The following is a 16,873-nucleotide window of genomic DNA, read 5'->3' as shown; positions in this document are numbered from 1 at the left end:
GGGTGCAGTAAATGTGCTTTACAGCATGTTTACGTCACCCAGTGTTGGAGCTCAGCCCTGGCTCTAGGGTCCAATAGGACTGGCCCTAAGTCACCGAGAGTGCAGGATGACACAGGATAAAAATATTTTGAATAATGGTCAGGGATCCAGTATTTGCAGAATTTTAAGTGGCTTGGATGCACCATTAGTGAAGCAAATCATCTCTCAATCTTCTGACTGCACAGTCCAATCATCACTATTATAGGATGTGAAATGAAGACAGGAGCAGCTAGCAAAGTACAGAAACCCTCTAACCCAGAGGTTCTCAAACTCTAAGGGAGCTTTACTCCCTCAGTAAGTTCTTGTGGGGGAGGGGCTAGGGCTGCGACAAGCATTGCTAAGGGGGACGAGGGAGGGTGTTTTGCACTTACTTCAAGAAGGCAGGGCTGTAGCAGGCTGTGGGAAGTGCGGGGATCCCAAGGCTTGGAATGTTTGCTAAAAGCGGGCACAAGGCACCTCCTGCAAAATGGAAGTGCTTAAAGGGACAGGGGAAGTATTACACGAACTGGTGGGTCACAACCCACCAGTTTGAGAACCACTGCTCTAACCCCACACTGTGCTAGTCAACTCCAATCTTCATCATTTTTTTTATAATGAAAAAATTCAGGAGACAAAACAAACTTAACATTATTTTTATGTGAGAGTTCTCAGAAACTGAATTTAAAACACAGATATAAGTTAACTAAAAAATCAAGAACATGAAAATATTCAAAAGAAAGCTGTCCTGCAATCAAGTCATCAGCTCCTGAGTGCATTCATGAATCTCAGTATCACCTTGCTATTTTAATACAAGCATATACATGATCTCCCAAAAATAATCTAAACCCCACTTTTCAGGTATCCGTGAGAGAGAGTCTTTCTTTTCAAGGCACTTAATATCACAGCATTTGCCTGAAAGAAAAGTGAGAACAATAAATCAAAGCTCTAGAGATGAATAAAAAAAGGCAGTTTTGGAATTGCAAGGAATTTAGGGCCCAGTCCTATCCCACTTTACAGCATCAGTGCAGCCTCAGTGTAGTCAGGAGGTAAAGGAACAAATGTTCCCATACCTTGAGGAGGCCTCTGTGACTACCTCCCCACCACAGGATGCAGTGCATGCCCCAAAGGCATACCTGCACCGGCACTGGAAAATTGGTTAGGATTTGAGCCTTCTTCTGGCAAGGGCAAAGCCTTCTCCCTTATTTTTAGTCACCAGTTGCAGGATGGTTACTTGAATAAAATAAGGAAGAAAGCATAAATAGTACTAGAATTCTGCATAGGGCATCCAACATATTTAGCAAATATTAAAAGTAAGTACTGAGGTGCCCTCCTCTCAGGAAAACTGATTATAAAACTCTCCTAGGATAAATCACAACTTCTGACATGGAAATGCTGTTTACACAATGAAAATGCTGTTTTGGTTCTTACTGCACCCTATTCACAATCTGCCTTCTACTCAGACATAGCCCAAACTGTTCTCCTTTGAACTCTTTTGCAACACTCACCATTAGCCATTCTGTTTTTGCACAAGTTATACTTGCTTACTCTCATCCCCTACTGCTACTTCTCTAAATAATTTTTACATCTTTTAAGTGTTGCCTTGTGCTGCAATCCTTACCTGGGACCAAGTTCCACTGAACTCAAAGGGATTTACTTCTGAATAGCAATTCTAGAAAGTATCACTGTCCAAAACTTTTTGCATGATAGGACTATGTACTGAAGACAAAAATATGAAATGCTGTCATTTAAGGCTCAAATCCATTCTTCTGAGCCTGCTCTCAAAAAACATTTGGAATCTCCTGTCATACCAGTTTTAAAAAACTTCAGCCTGCGTACACAGAAAGTAAAATGGCTACTGAATGTGCTTATATGACACTTCTGTTAATGCACACTCTTATATCCGCATATGATGATCCGATGACCTTCTGTGCATGTACTTGCATATAAAAACATGAAAAGATGCAGGGAGCTAAAGTACTGCAGGTAGTGGCACAAAAAGGAGTATCATTATTTCTATTTATATTGGGATATGGTAGAACTGTGCTCCTGACTATGCTGCCAGTGGTACAGATAAGCTTCTGCATGACACAATGCAGACTACAAAGGATGGATATTCAGAGTGCGCCTGAAATAACACCAACATACTCAAGTCTCCCAGATTGGACACTATCAGAAGCAGCTTGGGTGAAGTGAGATGAAGGATGCCAGTTTGGTCTGTAAGTAGGAGCACTGAAACATTAACGGAGAACAAGAACTATGCCAAGAGGAACCAATAGAAAAATCTAGGTTAAATTATTGGGGGTCAGCACTGAAAGTAACCTTGAACTACAAGGAGATAGGATCTGTTAAACTAGAAGTACAGGTCAAGTTTCTTCTTGCCAGCACAAAACCATCAGCTGCTATACTTTTGGGGGAAGTAGTGGCTTCTGAGGGCATTGATACCTTTCTGGTGTCTATTTTCAGACTGCATGTGCTTCTAGATCCTGTGTAGGGAGCAAACAACTGTACAAACTATTGTTTGTTCCAAACAGCTGAAATGACCAATTTGTTCCTATGTAACCATACAGTGGGTTTTTATTAACAGATGTCAAAACTGCAGTTAGGTAGACTCACCAAATAAATGTCTCACTTCTGATTCAGGAACAAAGAATGGTGGGCCTGAAAAAGAAGGAAAAATCAGGAAAAAGTTCTCCAAACTTATGTCCCGATTTCATTTTGAAAACCCCCAGCACAGCTGATTTCTCAGATTGAAATTAGGAGTGTACCTAATTTCTTTTCAACCTAGTTCAGTGATGGGAAGAGGACAAAATGGTGAGGAAGAGATAGTGTAAAGAGAACTTGCACAATTGGAGTGCCTGATCCTGATCCCTAAAACCTGATCCCACGTTATAAAAGTTATCTGACCTGTTTTAGGATGCAACCACATGCACATTTACTTCAGGAGGACAGGGATTTCCTTATGAGTAAATGACTGTATGGTTAAGACCATTTTTGATCTATTTATATTTTCACTGGACTTTTTATAAACTGCATTGGGGGCTCAGTAGGTAGGGGAAAAAAACAAGACAAAGGGCGCAATCCTAATTAACTTTCCAGCATTGACATAGCTGTGCCAATGTAGCATGCACTGCATTCTGCAGTGGGGAGACAGTCAAGGAGTCCTCCTCAAGGTAAGGACATGTCTGTTACCTTACCTTGGGGCTGCATTGTGGCTAGGTCAGTGCTGGAATGTTGGTTAGGATTGTGTCCAAAGGAATATATTGGGAAGCACCATTGCAGCCCTGGAATCACAGACCAACATACAACTGGCAAACCTGACTTTGCGAGCTTGCTAAATTCATTCTGCCCTGGAATCTCATGTTGGACCCAATTCCTTTCCCCAGTTGCATATTAACCACCAGTTGCAAAAACAAAAGGTCACCTCGTGATTGGAAATCAAGTCGTGTGAAGTATTCTAAGCCTCTCATGATTCCTAGAATATTTGGCCAGAATATCCTACCTTTATGTTTGCTTGGATCATATGAACAGGTGACCAGAAGATAACAACATTGTCTGTTCATTAGTGATAACATCAAATTGGCATAGCTAAAAAGAACAAAATTCAAACATTTGTGTAAAAAAACAAAGCACAGAAATATACAACAAACAAAATCAGCATTCTAGCATTTTGTATGCTTAACAATTCTATGAATATAATATTAAGGCTGCAGCTGCAGCTGTGATGCAGCTGAAGCCTAGAGGCAGTGACAGATATACTGTAAGGGTCAAACTAGACGTGAGCCTAATTGTGCAACATGGCCCATTGGGGGGTTATTTTTATTTATAAAGAGAACTCATGGGTGGCTCTAAAATATGGCCACAGCACACATTTTTAAAACCATAGCATGGGAAAGGAGGGCTTAATACTTTGATCTTAAGTATCTTGAGTACAAGATAAAAACCACTGTGGGGGCAAAATACTAAAACCTCTGTATACCCCTCCCTCCAGTGGTTTTGCCACATTTTGCATCCTTGTCCGCACTCTTTTTGTTGAAAAGTATACAAATATTCCAAATAATAATTATAAATACAAATTACTGACCGTTCTCTGTCACAAGGGTTAATAGCTACCAGAGACCCCCTGTCCCAGATCCCATCGAACTTGCCAATAACTGTACTATAAGTAGAGAGAAAAAAGTTGCTATAAGTAACTTACTGTAAATATTATGGTTTCATTATCTATGAAAACTGCCTACTTTGGATCCTGCGCATGCAACTATCATGGATATTAGGATGAATTCACACATGCACATTCAACACAATGACTATAGTATTAACTGACAACATGCATGTGTGAAACAGTTATCACAGAGAAAAACAACATAGTCACATTGTATCCACTCAGTACTTTTCAAATGACTGCAGTTCATGCATTCAGCATGAGGAGCAGGGCATGCATGAGTAAATTGGGCTCTAAAGCTAAGCTCCCTCCCTCCATGCATCCTAGAGCTAAACCAGACAGGATGCACAATACATCTTCCTCTCACCTAGTTTGGCCCCAAATTCCTGTTAAAACGTCCCTTGTTCACAAAGGACAATGATCAATTTCTGCAGTTCAGAAATCAGTCAACCATTTTTGCTAATAACTAGGCTTTGGTAGCTTGACACAGTTGGGGAAAGTCTAAATAGCTTCACATTGTATGCTTACTAGTGGGAATGATACTGTTGAAAACACAATGTATTCATTAGTCAAAGAAAAGCCAAGCATCTAAGCTCAGCATGATTTTGAATTAATTAATTACACAAAATAATAAAAAATTACAGGTATGCAGTAAAGAAAATGGGTAAATAAAAAACCTATTACTGCAAACAATGCACGTCTTGACCCCATTAATTTTTAACTAGGTCATGGAAATGCTACTTGATTTCACACTCAGGAACTCAGTATTGATAAGACAGTACAGGTTGAGAATAATTTATCATGTGGGTTCCGTTCCAAGCACTCACCTGGATAAAAAAAACGCACTATAGCAAATCATTTCAAAAAACAAAGTTTCTTTGCTCCAGTGATTGAAAAACAGCCTTGCTGACCTTTTGACTCTATGAGTCACTAAGAAGACAATCCATCAGCACTTCACTCAGTCCCTCTCTTCACCAATGCAAAATGATCAGGTTTCTTTCACTGGGGGAAGGGAGGGGTCCGAAGGAGAGAGAAGGATTGATGGATTGTTAGCCTGCTGCCCTCTCTCTCTCTCATTAAGGAGGCTGTTAAAGGACTGTTCAGTTTTTAAACTGATTTTAAAGGGAAATTTTAAAGGGAAATCCCTTTAAAGGGAAACTGCTGGGGGAAGGGAGGGGTCCGAAGGAGAGAGAAGGATTGATGGTTAGCCTGCTGCCCTCTCTCTCTCTCATTAAGGAGGCTGTTAAAGGACTGTTCAGTTTTTAAAACTGATTTTAAAGGGATGCATTTTTCCCCTTCTCCAGGGATCAGCACATTCTTTCTCATTTGCAGAGGCCATTCGTGTTGAGTCAAATCAGTGTATAAAAAATCAGTGTATAAATAGGCTGGACCTGTACTATGATTAGATTGGACCCAAGGCCTCTCTTGCACAGGCTTTGATGCCTCCAAATGAGGCTTTGCAACCCAACTGGGGTCATGACCCACTGGCTTAAGTAAACAGACTGATTGCTATGCATAAGCAACAACACCATTTAAGAGCACTGCTGTGTCTACTGTTACCTCTCAGCCTGTGAGTGTAATCCACATCTTTTTGAAGTCAACAGCAAGTTCCCATTGATTTTAGTGATTATATACTACACCAAGAACTCCTACTTAGGCACCAATAATATTACATGTATAAATACAAGTACAATACTACAAGTACAATGAGCGTTTTCAGTGTTCTCATGAGATGTATGAACTGGAAAGCAGTGGCATCACTAGGGTTTGCGCCACCCAGTGCACGAGGCCAGTGAGTCACTCCCATGTTGGACCTCCTTCCATACAGTATGCGGGGCAACAACCTGGGTGGTGGGCATGATGATGAACCATCACCTTGCCCCCACTGGATTTTTGGCTATACCTTTTCATAGGACATAGATATTTCAACGCAATTTGTTTCATTGCATTCTGCATGAAATTATACATTGATTGATATATTTTGGTGGTGGTATTATTCCTACAAACAGTGATTTTAGCAATTTTGGTCACTAGTCCTGTTACCTCCCTCGAGGGTCTCACCTTACTAACACCTTATTGGTTCCATGCTGTGTCATAACAACGTCTCATTGACTCTGAACAATCTGTCTCATTGATCTGTTCTGAATTACGGAAATGTACTTTTTTGTTTCATAAGGCAGTTGCATTTTTGTTTTCAGGTTTTTTTGTCATAATTTTTGATAGAATGGAGATATTTCACTCTGCTTTTTTTGTTGTCTGGTTTTGTTCTGCTGTAAGTTACACATCGAATAATATATAGCCTGATGGTATTATTCCTACAAACCGCAATTGTAGCGATTTTGGTCACTAGTGGTGTCACCCTCCTTTATGCATTACCCCCTTAGCGATGCCACTGCTGGACAGTATTTTGAAGGAATAAAAAAAAATACAAAACCACTATATCCTGCTTCTGGGAATAACAAAGTACCATATTAAAATGATGAAGATGCAATGTATAGCAGATGTAGCACTCACATCTTTATTTTTCAGGAAATCTTTGGTGAGATTGGATTTAAAAGGATGCAATGTCATGAAAGGAATTACTGATTATGGAAAGATTGAGAAACACCATTTTGTTCCTACCTGGTCAAATCATAAATACTGCAACAGTATAAAGAAATATTCCCAGATGTGCTCTGCAATAAACAACAATAGGAAAAGAACCTTTAAGTAGCCACTATGATTGCCCTCACTGGGAGAAAGGTGAGATATAAGTTCTTTAGATAAACATTTAATAAAAAAGCAGAATGAATCATTACTACACAGATCTTTTTAATGTGAAAATCCCTGAAAGGAAAATCCCAGTGGAACTTCTATTCCACTGCTGCTTTCTGTGGTGGACATGAAAAGATTTTCTGCATAACTGGGCATAACAAAGCATCTTACTCATGATCGGTTTAATGGCTACTTCAAATGTAATGAACTTCTTACATACACAGGACTTTCTTTTGGAAAATTCTATGAAAACTGCATGTTTCAAATCCACTTTTGCTTCCTAACATGGGTACAAGCAGTGGAACAAATTTTCAAGTTTTCATCACATTAACAACCTCCAGGAGATTTGCTGGGCAATTCCTACACAAAAATTCAATTTGTGTGAGGAATTCATCAAGATTTTAGATTGACAGTGATAAGTCAATCACTTATTTTCTATGGCTGAAAATAGAAATGTACAGAAGCAGCATTTAGGACTAAAGGCTCAAACGTAGGGTCAAAAGTGGTAATTCACCCAGCACAAATTAAACATTTGATTGTTTTGCTACACCCACTGCATTAGGAGAGATGAAGGTAGAAAAAAAAGACCTTTTCTTGGTTAGGTGTAGAAAATAAAGCCCCTCACACATTCTCCTCAACAGAGAAATTTCCTACCTCACTTCCTTTTCTGGTGTTAGTCAAAGTTTAGTATTATAAGGGCACTGATATAAATCATGGTTATAAGAATGTGGTTTGCTACTATAGTTTGAAAACCTACTTCAAACTATAGGTTTTAATATCTGGTTTATAAGGAAAGTGTGGTTTGTATGAACTATAGTTTCTGTCAGAGCACAAGTAGCAGAAGATCATGGTTAACACTGTGAAAAAATGTCTCCAAAGAGGGGAGGAGGGAACACACATTCTCAAGGTCAGTTCTAATTTGCAAGCATAGGTTGTTGGGAGCTAAGTTTACATCTATAAGTCTCTATGTGTTTAGCTGCATTAATAAATACACACAGTTTTTGGACAACAAAAACTAAGGTGAGGTATGGGGGGAGAAATACAAACCTTGAATAATTTAGCTCCAGGGATTTCTGGAACTGTTTCTTCAGCAAAGGAAAGATTCTGTTCTGAGAAAAAGTCCTTTAGCGCACTTTCACTGATTTCCACACCAACAACAGAGTGTCCCAGGTCAGCTAACCTATGTGCAACAATAGCGGCAACATGTTTACTTATGCTTTACCACCATATTTCAACCCAAAGAAAACATTCAAAGTCTACTTGGCTGGTGAAATGAATGGCCACTCCTCATCCTCTTGTGTCTGAAGAGTTAAGTATACTTTATGGGCAACTGACATAAAAAGAAAACTCAGGCTTGAGATAGGAGAATTTGAAGCAGAAAAGCTGTACTAGGGGAACAGGAGGGAATGCTTAAAACTTTTTTCCCACCTGTAATTTTTCCACTTCAAATTGTGCCCCCTGAGGTTTTTCCTCATAGTTTCAAATGTAAGCTGTTTTTCTTTTTCAAAAAAATTAGTGTTGGAGTTCTTATATGTATTTGCATTTACTGTATAGTACTTAGACACTGAGAATTCATGAAAACAGACAAATAATGAATGCACATATCTATGTCCAAGAGAAGACATATGTCCAAGACAGAGTGTATCAATTATATGGGTTTCTCACTGTTGCCTACAGGTAAGAAAAGTTTCATGTATACAAGGGTATACATTTGTGATATAGTGATAGAAATTACTCTGGATTAAGCACCAAAATGAGATTTTGCTAGATTATTCTCCCTTAAATTTTAAACATCCCTCCCAATCAGGGACTATGAGAAATACATTCGCTAAACGAGCTCTACTCCTGGATCCTTCATAAATAGTGGATATTTGTGTTACTGTCCCAGCATCATAGGTGGTATTTTTTCTGAATGTTTGCCCATGTTTCTCAAAAATAAAGCAAGAAACAAACCAAGTCCAATCTGTTTCTTGTAGTAAACAAAAAAAAAAGATGAAAGAATTACATGTCATCTAAAGACTTACAAACTAATTGTGGTCACAAGTGTCATTGTGAATCCCTCACAGACTATTTTGTCCATTTCCACCTCTACACACACAGTACCCATTTGCATCTGAATGGATTGGAAGTAGTTATCCAGTGCAGATTAAGCAACATTCAGATTCAAAGTACTGATGTATGTCCTCAATTGTTCTAAACACCAAACACCATACCTCTCTATTGTTGTTTCTAACACCTGATTCCTATGTGCAGGGCTGGCTCATCCATATGGCTGCCTGAAATGTATCAATGGAGCAGCCAGGGACCAGCAACCTTAGAGGGGCAGTGCATGGATGAGCTCTCAGCCCATTTGTCCATCACCCTCTTCAGCACATTACTCTACTGGGCTCTGCAATCCTTTTCTGACCTGCTGAGACCATTGGAAGAGGATTGCAGCAGTGGCAGCCTCCTTTTCCCTCCAATGCTGCTAAAGGAGGAAAGTGGGGTGGGGGGAGATACTGTGGCTCCAAATCACTTCTCCCTGCCAGCTTGCTTCTTGTGAAGCACTAAGTATGCAGGGGAAGGAAAGCTGGAGCCTGCCCAATCACCTACCCCTTCCCTGTACTTACAAAGATCACTGCATGCAGTCTTCCTGCTCTACTCCTGTTTAAAATGAACACAAGCTAAAGATGCAGTGCTCCCAGCAGTCCCCATGCCAGTTCATTTCAGACAGAAGATGTGCAGACACAGAAGGCTATAAAGCATGAGTTTTGTAAGTAAATGAAGGGGGGATGGAAGAACACCCACTTGTTCACCAGACCTCCCTCCACAAGCAGAGGCGGTCTGCACTGCTGATTCAGGCAGTGGGTGCCTGCAAAGGGCTCCTGCTGAATACTGATGCTTTTGCACTATTTCTGAAGTAAAACTGAAGTAGTGCCTAGTCCTTTGCAAACAAACTACCAGGCTGAAGTTTCTGAAAGTGAGAGGAGCTGCCTGGTAAATCAGATGCATATCATATGAAACACAATATAAAGAATGTCCAGAAACTCAGCAATGTTGCCTCCTTGCATGTTTTGGCATTCACCTGTGTGATCTATGCTCACACGCACTGTGATAAATGTTCTGTTTTCTCATCTTTACCCCCATTTTTCTCTATTTTTGGATACTTCCAATCCTCCAGAGGTCCCTGTGATGACTCAGTATTCTAAAAGTTGGTGATATATTCTCCTGCAGCAGGCTTTGTCCTTTGTCTGAACTGCCATTCCATAACAGCCTTCTGGCTGGATGCTTATCAATCCTTCTCTACGTCTAGGTTCCCCCGAGGAAAATAACTCTTAGCCAAGTCTCCTACTGAGATTGGCCCAACCTGCCTCTGTAGGTGGGATAAAGTAGCCAGGTGGTTTCCACTAATCTAATCAGTAAACTTTACAACATCATAAAACAAGTTCAAGGACAGAAATGCTTGGGTGTGTTTACCACAGATCTGCTGTGGGAACCTTGTACTAATTCACTGAAGGCACACCCACTTACTCTCCAGTAAGTTCCTGGGACAACAAAAGCACCTAGCAATAGAGACTGTATTTCTAGCTAGATGGATTTAGGGAATTAATTTTCTTTTGCTTACTCTTTTAACTCAGGTCAGCCTGCAAATGTTAGGGAATGAGGTTGGGGTTATGTTTGCTTGGTTCTTAACTAGCATCCTGGCTTCCTCTACTAGGCATGACTAGTTACTGCATCCTATTTGGTCAAGCTATCTTTTGTGTCAAGTGCTGGCATTTTTCACCAGCCTGCTTTTTTGCACTTTTCTACTCCCTTGGTTTCATTCCTTTTTTGTTGAGGTTTGAATAAATGGGCTTTGTTTTGATTCCTTACTGACTTAATCCATGTTCGTAGGTTATTCAATGGGTTGCCATATCTGATAGCACATGGATACTCCTTTGATTTCATTTTAAACTACAGGACTTTGTGCTGTTCTGGGATGGATGATTATTTCCAAATACATTCCCCCTCTACCTGGTCTGGTCAGTTTGGGATGATAGCAGTAGGTAGGTTTACCAGTTTCTCTCCATTCAGCCGCTGATCCAGTAAAAAGAGAAAGTGGGAGCAGGAACAGGATTGCTGAGCGCTAACTACTAGGCACTATGCTCCTTGGTTGGCCTTTGGCCTTCATCTCCTTCCCTGACACCCCACAGAGCCATAAAGTAACCTCAAAACAAAACTGAGGAGCTGTATATGTGCACTAAACCCTCTGCAGGACGAGATTATGCTAAAATGGGTTAATCAAAGCAAAAACTATACTGTACTGCCTAACATACTTCATTGTGCTAGTCACACCTCTTACTTGGCTCCCTATCACCCATTTCTCTCAACCTAGCATACAGTATTTATCCTATTCTGGCCCAGTTCAGATCCAATGCTAATTATGATTAAGTAAGGTTTAGTGTTACTTGCATAGGTTCACACACTCCCCTTCTTCCCCTTGGCTTCCATTCCTGGTTCAACTCATTTTTGCGTGTACAATGTACACATTTGGTCCCTGTTGCGTATATGCAACATTGGGCAGAAATGGCTTAAAATAAACCAAGATTTGTTGGTGTGTCCAAACCTGGCAAATCCTGGTTTGCTCTAAACCAGGATCATATCCTATGTGGAGGCAAAGTTTACAATGATACAAAAGAAAATAGTGAAAATCAGTATGACCCTTGAATAGCACATTTTACCATTTCATATCAACGGCTTTGCCACAAAGTGGGAAAAATAACTTCAGTCCTGTCCTGCCATTGAGAAAAATATCCAGATACTTCCTAAGAAATCTGCAGAAGAAAAGGAAATAATTTAAACAGCATAACTGAGCTTTACTAATTCTGCATGCAGAATGTAATAAGTTTGCTAAAATGCTTGTTAATTCAGCTATTGAGAGAACTTTAGTATTTCAAGAGCTTGAGTTAAAAAAAAAGTTACTAAAAAAGGTTGAATTGATATAACAGGAGTACATGAAAGTAGATTATAAGCACAGTTTTGACCCTGCCCAAGATAAACAGAGACATGACTGAGGGTCCAATACTTGGCTGGGCCAGCACCAGCATGGACATCCAGTCCTGGTGTGGGTGTCACAAACGTGCCGTAAGGCATGCCTGTGATACCCTGCACTGACAAAAGTCCCCTTCTCCCAAGGAGACCTCCAGCAGCTGCTGTGGGGCTGCAGGATGCAGTGCTTTGGTGCTGTTGCATCTGACACTGCCTTTAGGACTGCGCTGTAAAGGGGCCTGCATGTCTAAAATTCCAAGTGAGGTAACCAGGTTAAACTACACAGGAGGTAGTCTTTATTACATCCTTGCCCTGCACCTACCTGGTCACTGTTAGAACCAGAATGCTGGACTAGAAAGACGGTTATTCTGATCTAGCAGGGCAGTTCCTATGAGTGATGCCTTGATTCACTAGCTATAATTTCTGACAGCTTACATCAGTGGTTCCCAAACTGTGCACTATGGTGCCTAATGGCACTGTAGCAAACTCACAGGAGCACCATGGAACTTTCCCAGGGGACACTTATTCCTGGCTGTCTTGGGCACTTCCATGTGGGATTGTGTGAGATCTTACGCAATCCAAGATGGTGGCACGCAGAAGAGGCAGAAAGAAGAGGCCACCTCAAAAGAAGGGTGCTGAACCCAAACCCTAAATTTGAGAACCACAGAATCTGCACAGGCACTGGCATGTATTTTCCCCATAAGGTCTGGAAACATACTTTCTGAAGAAAATAAAGACTGTAAATTATGAAGGTTCTGCAATGACCACATTACTTTATAAGGAAGAGATGGCATAGTTTAAATGTAATGCCAAACTATAGCTTTTGAGCAAAGTTAGCTAGCCCTAGAGGAGTTAGGCTCGTTTACTTCTCCAAAGTAATAAAGTGCCTTTTTTTACTCAAACTTTGTATGTAAAACCAAAAGTCTCACACTTCCTAGTTTAGTAAAACCATGTGACAGAGCACTATAAGGAAGTGGCTATCTCCACTCTGCTCACTGTTAGCAAGTGGGAATTAGATCAATGAGACTTGCACCCCTGGCAAGCTGGAAGGAGGTAGTGGAAGAGAGTGAACAAGTCTACTGACCTCTCACTCTCCGATGCAAGCATATCATGTGGCTTCATGATTGGGCCAGCCCTGTACTAGCCTATGGTTTAGCATTTATCTGAACTGGTAGACATTGTTCTGAAGCACTGTTCACATTCCACAGCGCACTTATAGTTATATTCTTTTTTTTGCTGCTTTTCCAGGGGAGTATGGTTACCACATCCTGTGAGTATGTGAAGCAAATTAAGTTGATTTGGATAAATCAATGTGAACTGGAAGTCTTAGCAGTAAATAACTCTGTGTATCCATATAAATAAGTCCTCCCATAAACATAGTTCTTTTACAAGACAGTGAGTGATGCAAAGTCTTCTACAAAGAGCAATATTAACATAAAATGGCATTACTAGAATACAGTACATACGGGTGTCCTTGTTCAACATGAAATGCAATATTGTTTGTTTGCCATTTCTGCAGCCATTCATCTTTTGGCACCAGTCTGCCTTCTTGGGCTTTAACACCTTCTTCTCTTCTGGATGCATCTAAGGAATGTTCCATGACTTCAGCAACCTTTGTACAGAGAAAAAAGTTCCACATTTGTGAATCTGGATCACTGGTTAAAATTTCCACCTAGTCTTTAAGACAAAATCTTTCTATAAGTTTACAAAGAGATGCTATTCTCCCTCCACTTTAAATTCAGTAAAGATGATAGAATTTTTTTAAAATGCTGTAGAATCTGCAGAAGTTGCATTAGTAATACACACCAATTGCTTTTTAAAGCACACACTGTGTTTTTTTTTTTTCTGGGAAGGCATTGCAGTCCTGTGCTTCCCTTACAGAATGAGCTTTGATTGACACAAGAGGCAATATGGGAGCTATACCACAGAATAGGTCCCACTGGCCAAGCTCAGAAAATGTACTAAGTTTGTAAACATGTATATGCACAATATAATGCTGTAGTATATCCCCAGTTTCTAATAGGATTGCTCCTATTCTAGTCAGTGGGAAAGAGGCGCCTGTTTGGGACTTATGAGAGATGGTTACTTATCCCAAAGGGGCTTTGAAATTGAAAAGAGACAAAGGAAACACCAGCCATCAGCCATTATAAAGGTACTCTACTAGGATGAACAGAGTCAGTTGGTCTCCATCTGCTAGATCTGAGAGAACCACCACCAGTTTAGCAGTTAGCTGGGGTAGTTGATTGCACATTCAGAGTCACATTTTTATGTATGCCAAGCATGCCAGATACTTTGCTTGATGAGAGATAGAAGGATAAACTTGGCAGTTTATTTATTATTTATTTTATTTATACAGATATTTATATACCGCCTTTCTTTGGTCGTCAGATTTTTCCTCAGACTTTTAATCCAAGGTGGTTTACATAGGCAGGCTGTTCTAAACCCCCATAAGGATTTTTACAATTGAATAGTTCTAGTCTTTCATAGAACTCCTTGTTCCAGCTGGATTCCTTCCTGGTCTGGCCTCTCTCTGGCTCTTCGCCTCCCACGCTCCACTTGACAGCAACTCCTCTCTGCCACGAGGGTCAGCTCATCAGTATATCAGCATGTCATTAGTTCTCGGGTCTTCCGGTTGTTTCGAACTGGCAGCCTCAGATTTTCAGGCATACAAGGTGGCAGCTCTACCAGCTGAGCCAGACCTCCTGCCCAGGAGTTGCCCAGCAACCAATCGGCCCACCAGAACACTGACTTTGCAAGGCAACTGTCAAGTTCTGCCACCTTATTCTTGATAAGTGATCTGGATTGTTGGTGCCTTGGAGAGAACGCTAATCCCAATCAGGTGATGACAGTGGATATCTCAGTGGATTGGGAGGGATGAGTTAATAATGCACCTGCTGGGGGTTTTGTCTATGAAACCTGAATATACCTTCAGACTGTGTGTCCTTTTACCTAGTTAAGCTTGCTAGGGTTTTTTCCCCACCCTTTGTAACTTCACATCTCTATAGAAGTCACTAGAGACAGGCTCACACATGTATGTTCATCATATTGATAGAAACATCAAGGGATAACGTGTGTGTGTGTGTGTGTGTGTGTGTGTGTGTGTGTGTGAGAGAGAGAGAGAGAGAGAGAGAGAGAGAGAGAGAGTCACCACAGATGAGACACCATAGGTAAAGCTTTTGTATCACCTTACATTAGTTAAAACACAATACTTTTCAAGAGATCCAGTTATTCACACATTAGTCTGGGGATCAAGCCTGTGCATATTCATCATTTAATGATGACTTTCATGTGTGAATGGGCCATGACAGATAAACACCACAGAGTTGTTTTTTTTCACTTCACCTCACACAGAGCACTTTTCAATGAAGTGGTTCACACACCCAGCTGCCAGTAATTAAGGGCTTCTTCACATCGCTTGGTGACTGCAACAAATGACCATGGAATGGGTCATGGCTAGTATAATTATCACAGGCTAGAAGCAGTAATGTATAGTGGCTAGAACAGCAATTTTCAACCACTGTGCTGTGGTACACAGGTGTTCCACAGATGGTCTGCAGGGACATTGCAGACAATGTCTGGTCTGCCAGACATTGAGGACAATCATTTATTAGTAAGTAACTGGGGGATTTGAGGGCCCAATCCTTTTCAATTTTCCAGTGCTGGTGCAGTCATGCCAGTGGGGCACGTGCTGCATGCATCCTGTTGTGGACAGGCTTTCACAGAGGCCTCCTCAAGGTATGGGAACATTTGTTCCCTTATTTCAGGGTTGCATTGTGGTTGCACCGGTGCTGAAAAGTTGGATAGGATTGGGCTCTGAGTCCCCTACCAGCAGCATGGTGTGCTTTGTCAATGGTCAAAAAATAAATGGGGTGCCTTGACAATTTTAGCACCTTGTCATAGTGTGCCAGATGAAAAAGGTTGAAAATAATTGGGCTAGAGAAAAAAAACTGGTTCCAATTTTTGCTCAGTCATTACACTTGCTGGATAACCTTTGGCCCATCTTTTTGCTCTCTGCTTAACCCAACTTAGGACTCAATCCTATCCAACTTTCCAGGTCCAGTGTAGCCACAATGCAGCCCCATGGTAAGGGAACACATGTTTCCATACCCTGAGGAGGCCCCAGTGACTGCCCCACAGGACTCTACCACAGGATGCAGTGCACACCCCACTGGCACAACTGCAGCAGTCCTGGAAAATTGGATAGGACTGGGCCCTGATAGAGCTTCCGTAAGACTAAAATGGGCAGGATAAATGCCTTTAGAACCTTGGACAAAAAGCATCATTCAAATGGGGATTCACAGCCCAATCCTATGCATGTCTACTCAGAAGTAAGTCCCATTAGAGTCAATGGGGCTTACTCTCAGGAAAGTGTGGATAGGATTGGGCTGTCAGGCTACAATCTTTCCTGGAAGTATGCTCCATTGACTATAACAGGATTCCTGAGTAGACACGCCTAAGATTGGGCTCACAGGCTGCAATCCTATCAACACTTTCCTGGGAGTAAGCCCCACTGACTACAATGGGACTTACCTCTGAGTAGACAGGCATAGGATTGAGCTCTCAGTGAAGAGAGCTCAAGCAATGTACACGCGTGCGTGCACCTGCCCTCGCTCCTGAACCATGAAGCGATAAGAAAGGAAGAGGCGCTACACGTGAAGAGGCGCACGTGTGAACAGCCCTCTAAAGTGCGCCTTGTGTTCCAGCTGCTCAGCCCCGCAGTCAACACCTGGAGCTCCCCACCTTTGTTCCTTTTTTGAAACACTGGAGCGGCTTTCAGCTTACCTCAGGCTGCAGGCAAGGGAAGCCGATTAGCCCGCAATCACCGAGGCGCCTGCCTTCTCTCTCGGCCTGCCCGGCCAGGAGGGACGCCCGAGCCTTGCAACACTGTCTCCTCCCCTCGCTACGCGCTGAGGACAGCGGAAGCAGCCTTGGGGG

At 41.5% G+C, this 16,873-nt stretch overlaps 1 protein-coding gene across 1 annotated transcript; it reads right to left on the bottom strand.

Moving 5' to 3' along the window:
* Nucleotides 1-655: 655 nt before the first annotated feature.
* On the bottom strand, nucleotides 656-16,834 carry TPMT (thiopurine S-methyltransferase). Its single transcript, XM_066625589.1, has 9 exons — nucleotides 16,721-16,834; nucleotides 13,405-13,550; nucleotides 11,632-11,724; nucleotides 7,979-8,111; nucleotides 6,800-6,852; nucleotides 4,100-4,174; nucleotides 3,518-3,603; nucleotides 2,632-2,676; nucleotides 656-930 (listed from the first exon to the last, which is right to left on the bottom strand). Exons 2-9 carry the CDS (start codon nucleotides 13,536-13,538, stop codon nucleotides 818-820), a joined length of 732 nt encoding a protein of 243 aa, XP_066481686.1. The 5' UTR covers nucleotides 13,539-13,550; nucleotides 16,721-16,834; the 3' UTR covers nucleotides 656-817.
* Between the last annotated feature and the right edge of the window lie 39 nt (nucleotides 16,835-16,873).

This window comes from Tiliqua scincoides, chromosome 4, assembly GCF_035046505.1.
Source record: "Tiliqua scincoides isolate rTilSci1 chromosome 4, rTilSci1.hap2, whole genome shotgun sequence".
Lineage (NCBI taxonomy): Eukaryota > Metazoa > Chordata > Lepidosauria > Squamata > Scincidae > Tiliqua > Tiliqua scincoides.
Note: the sequence above shows the minus strand (reverse complement) of the source record. Positions and strands in the feature narration are given on the sequence as shown.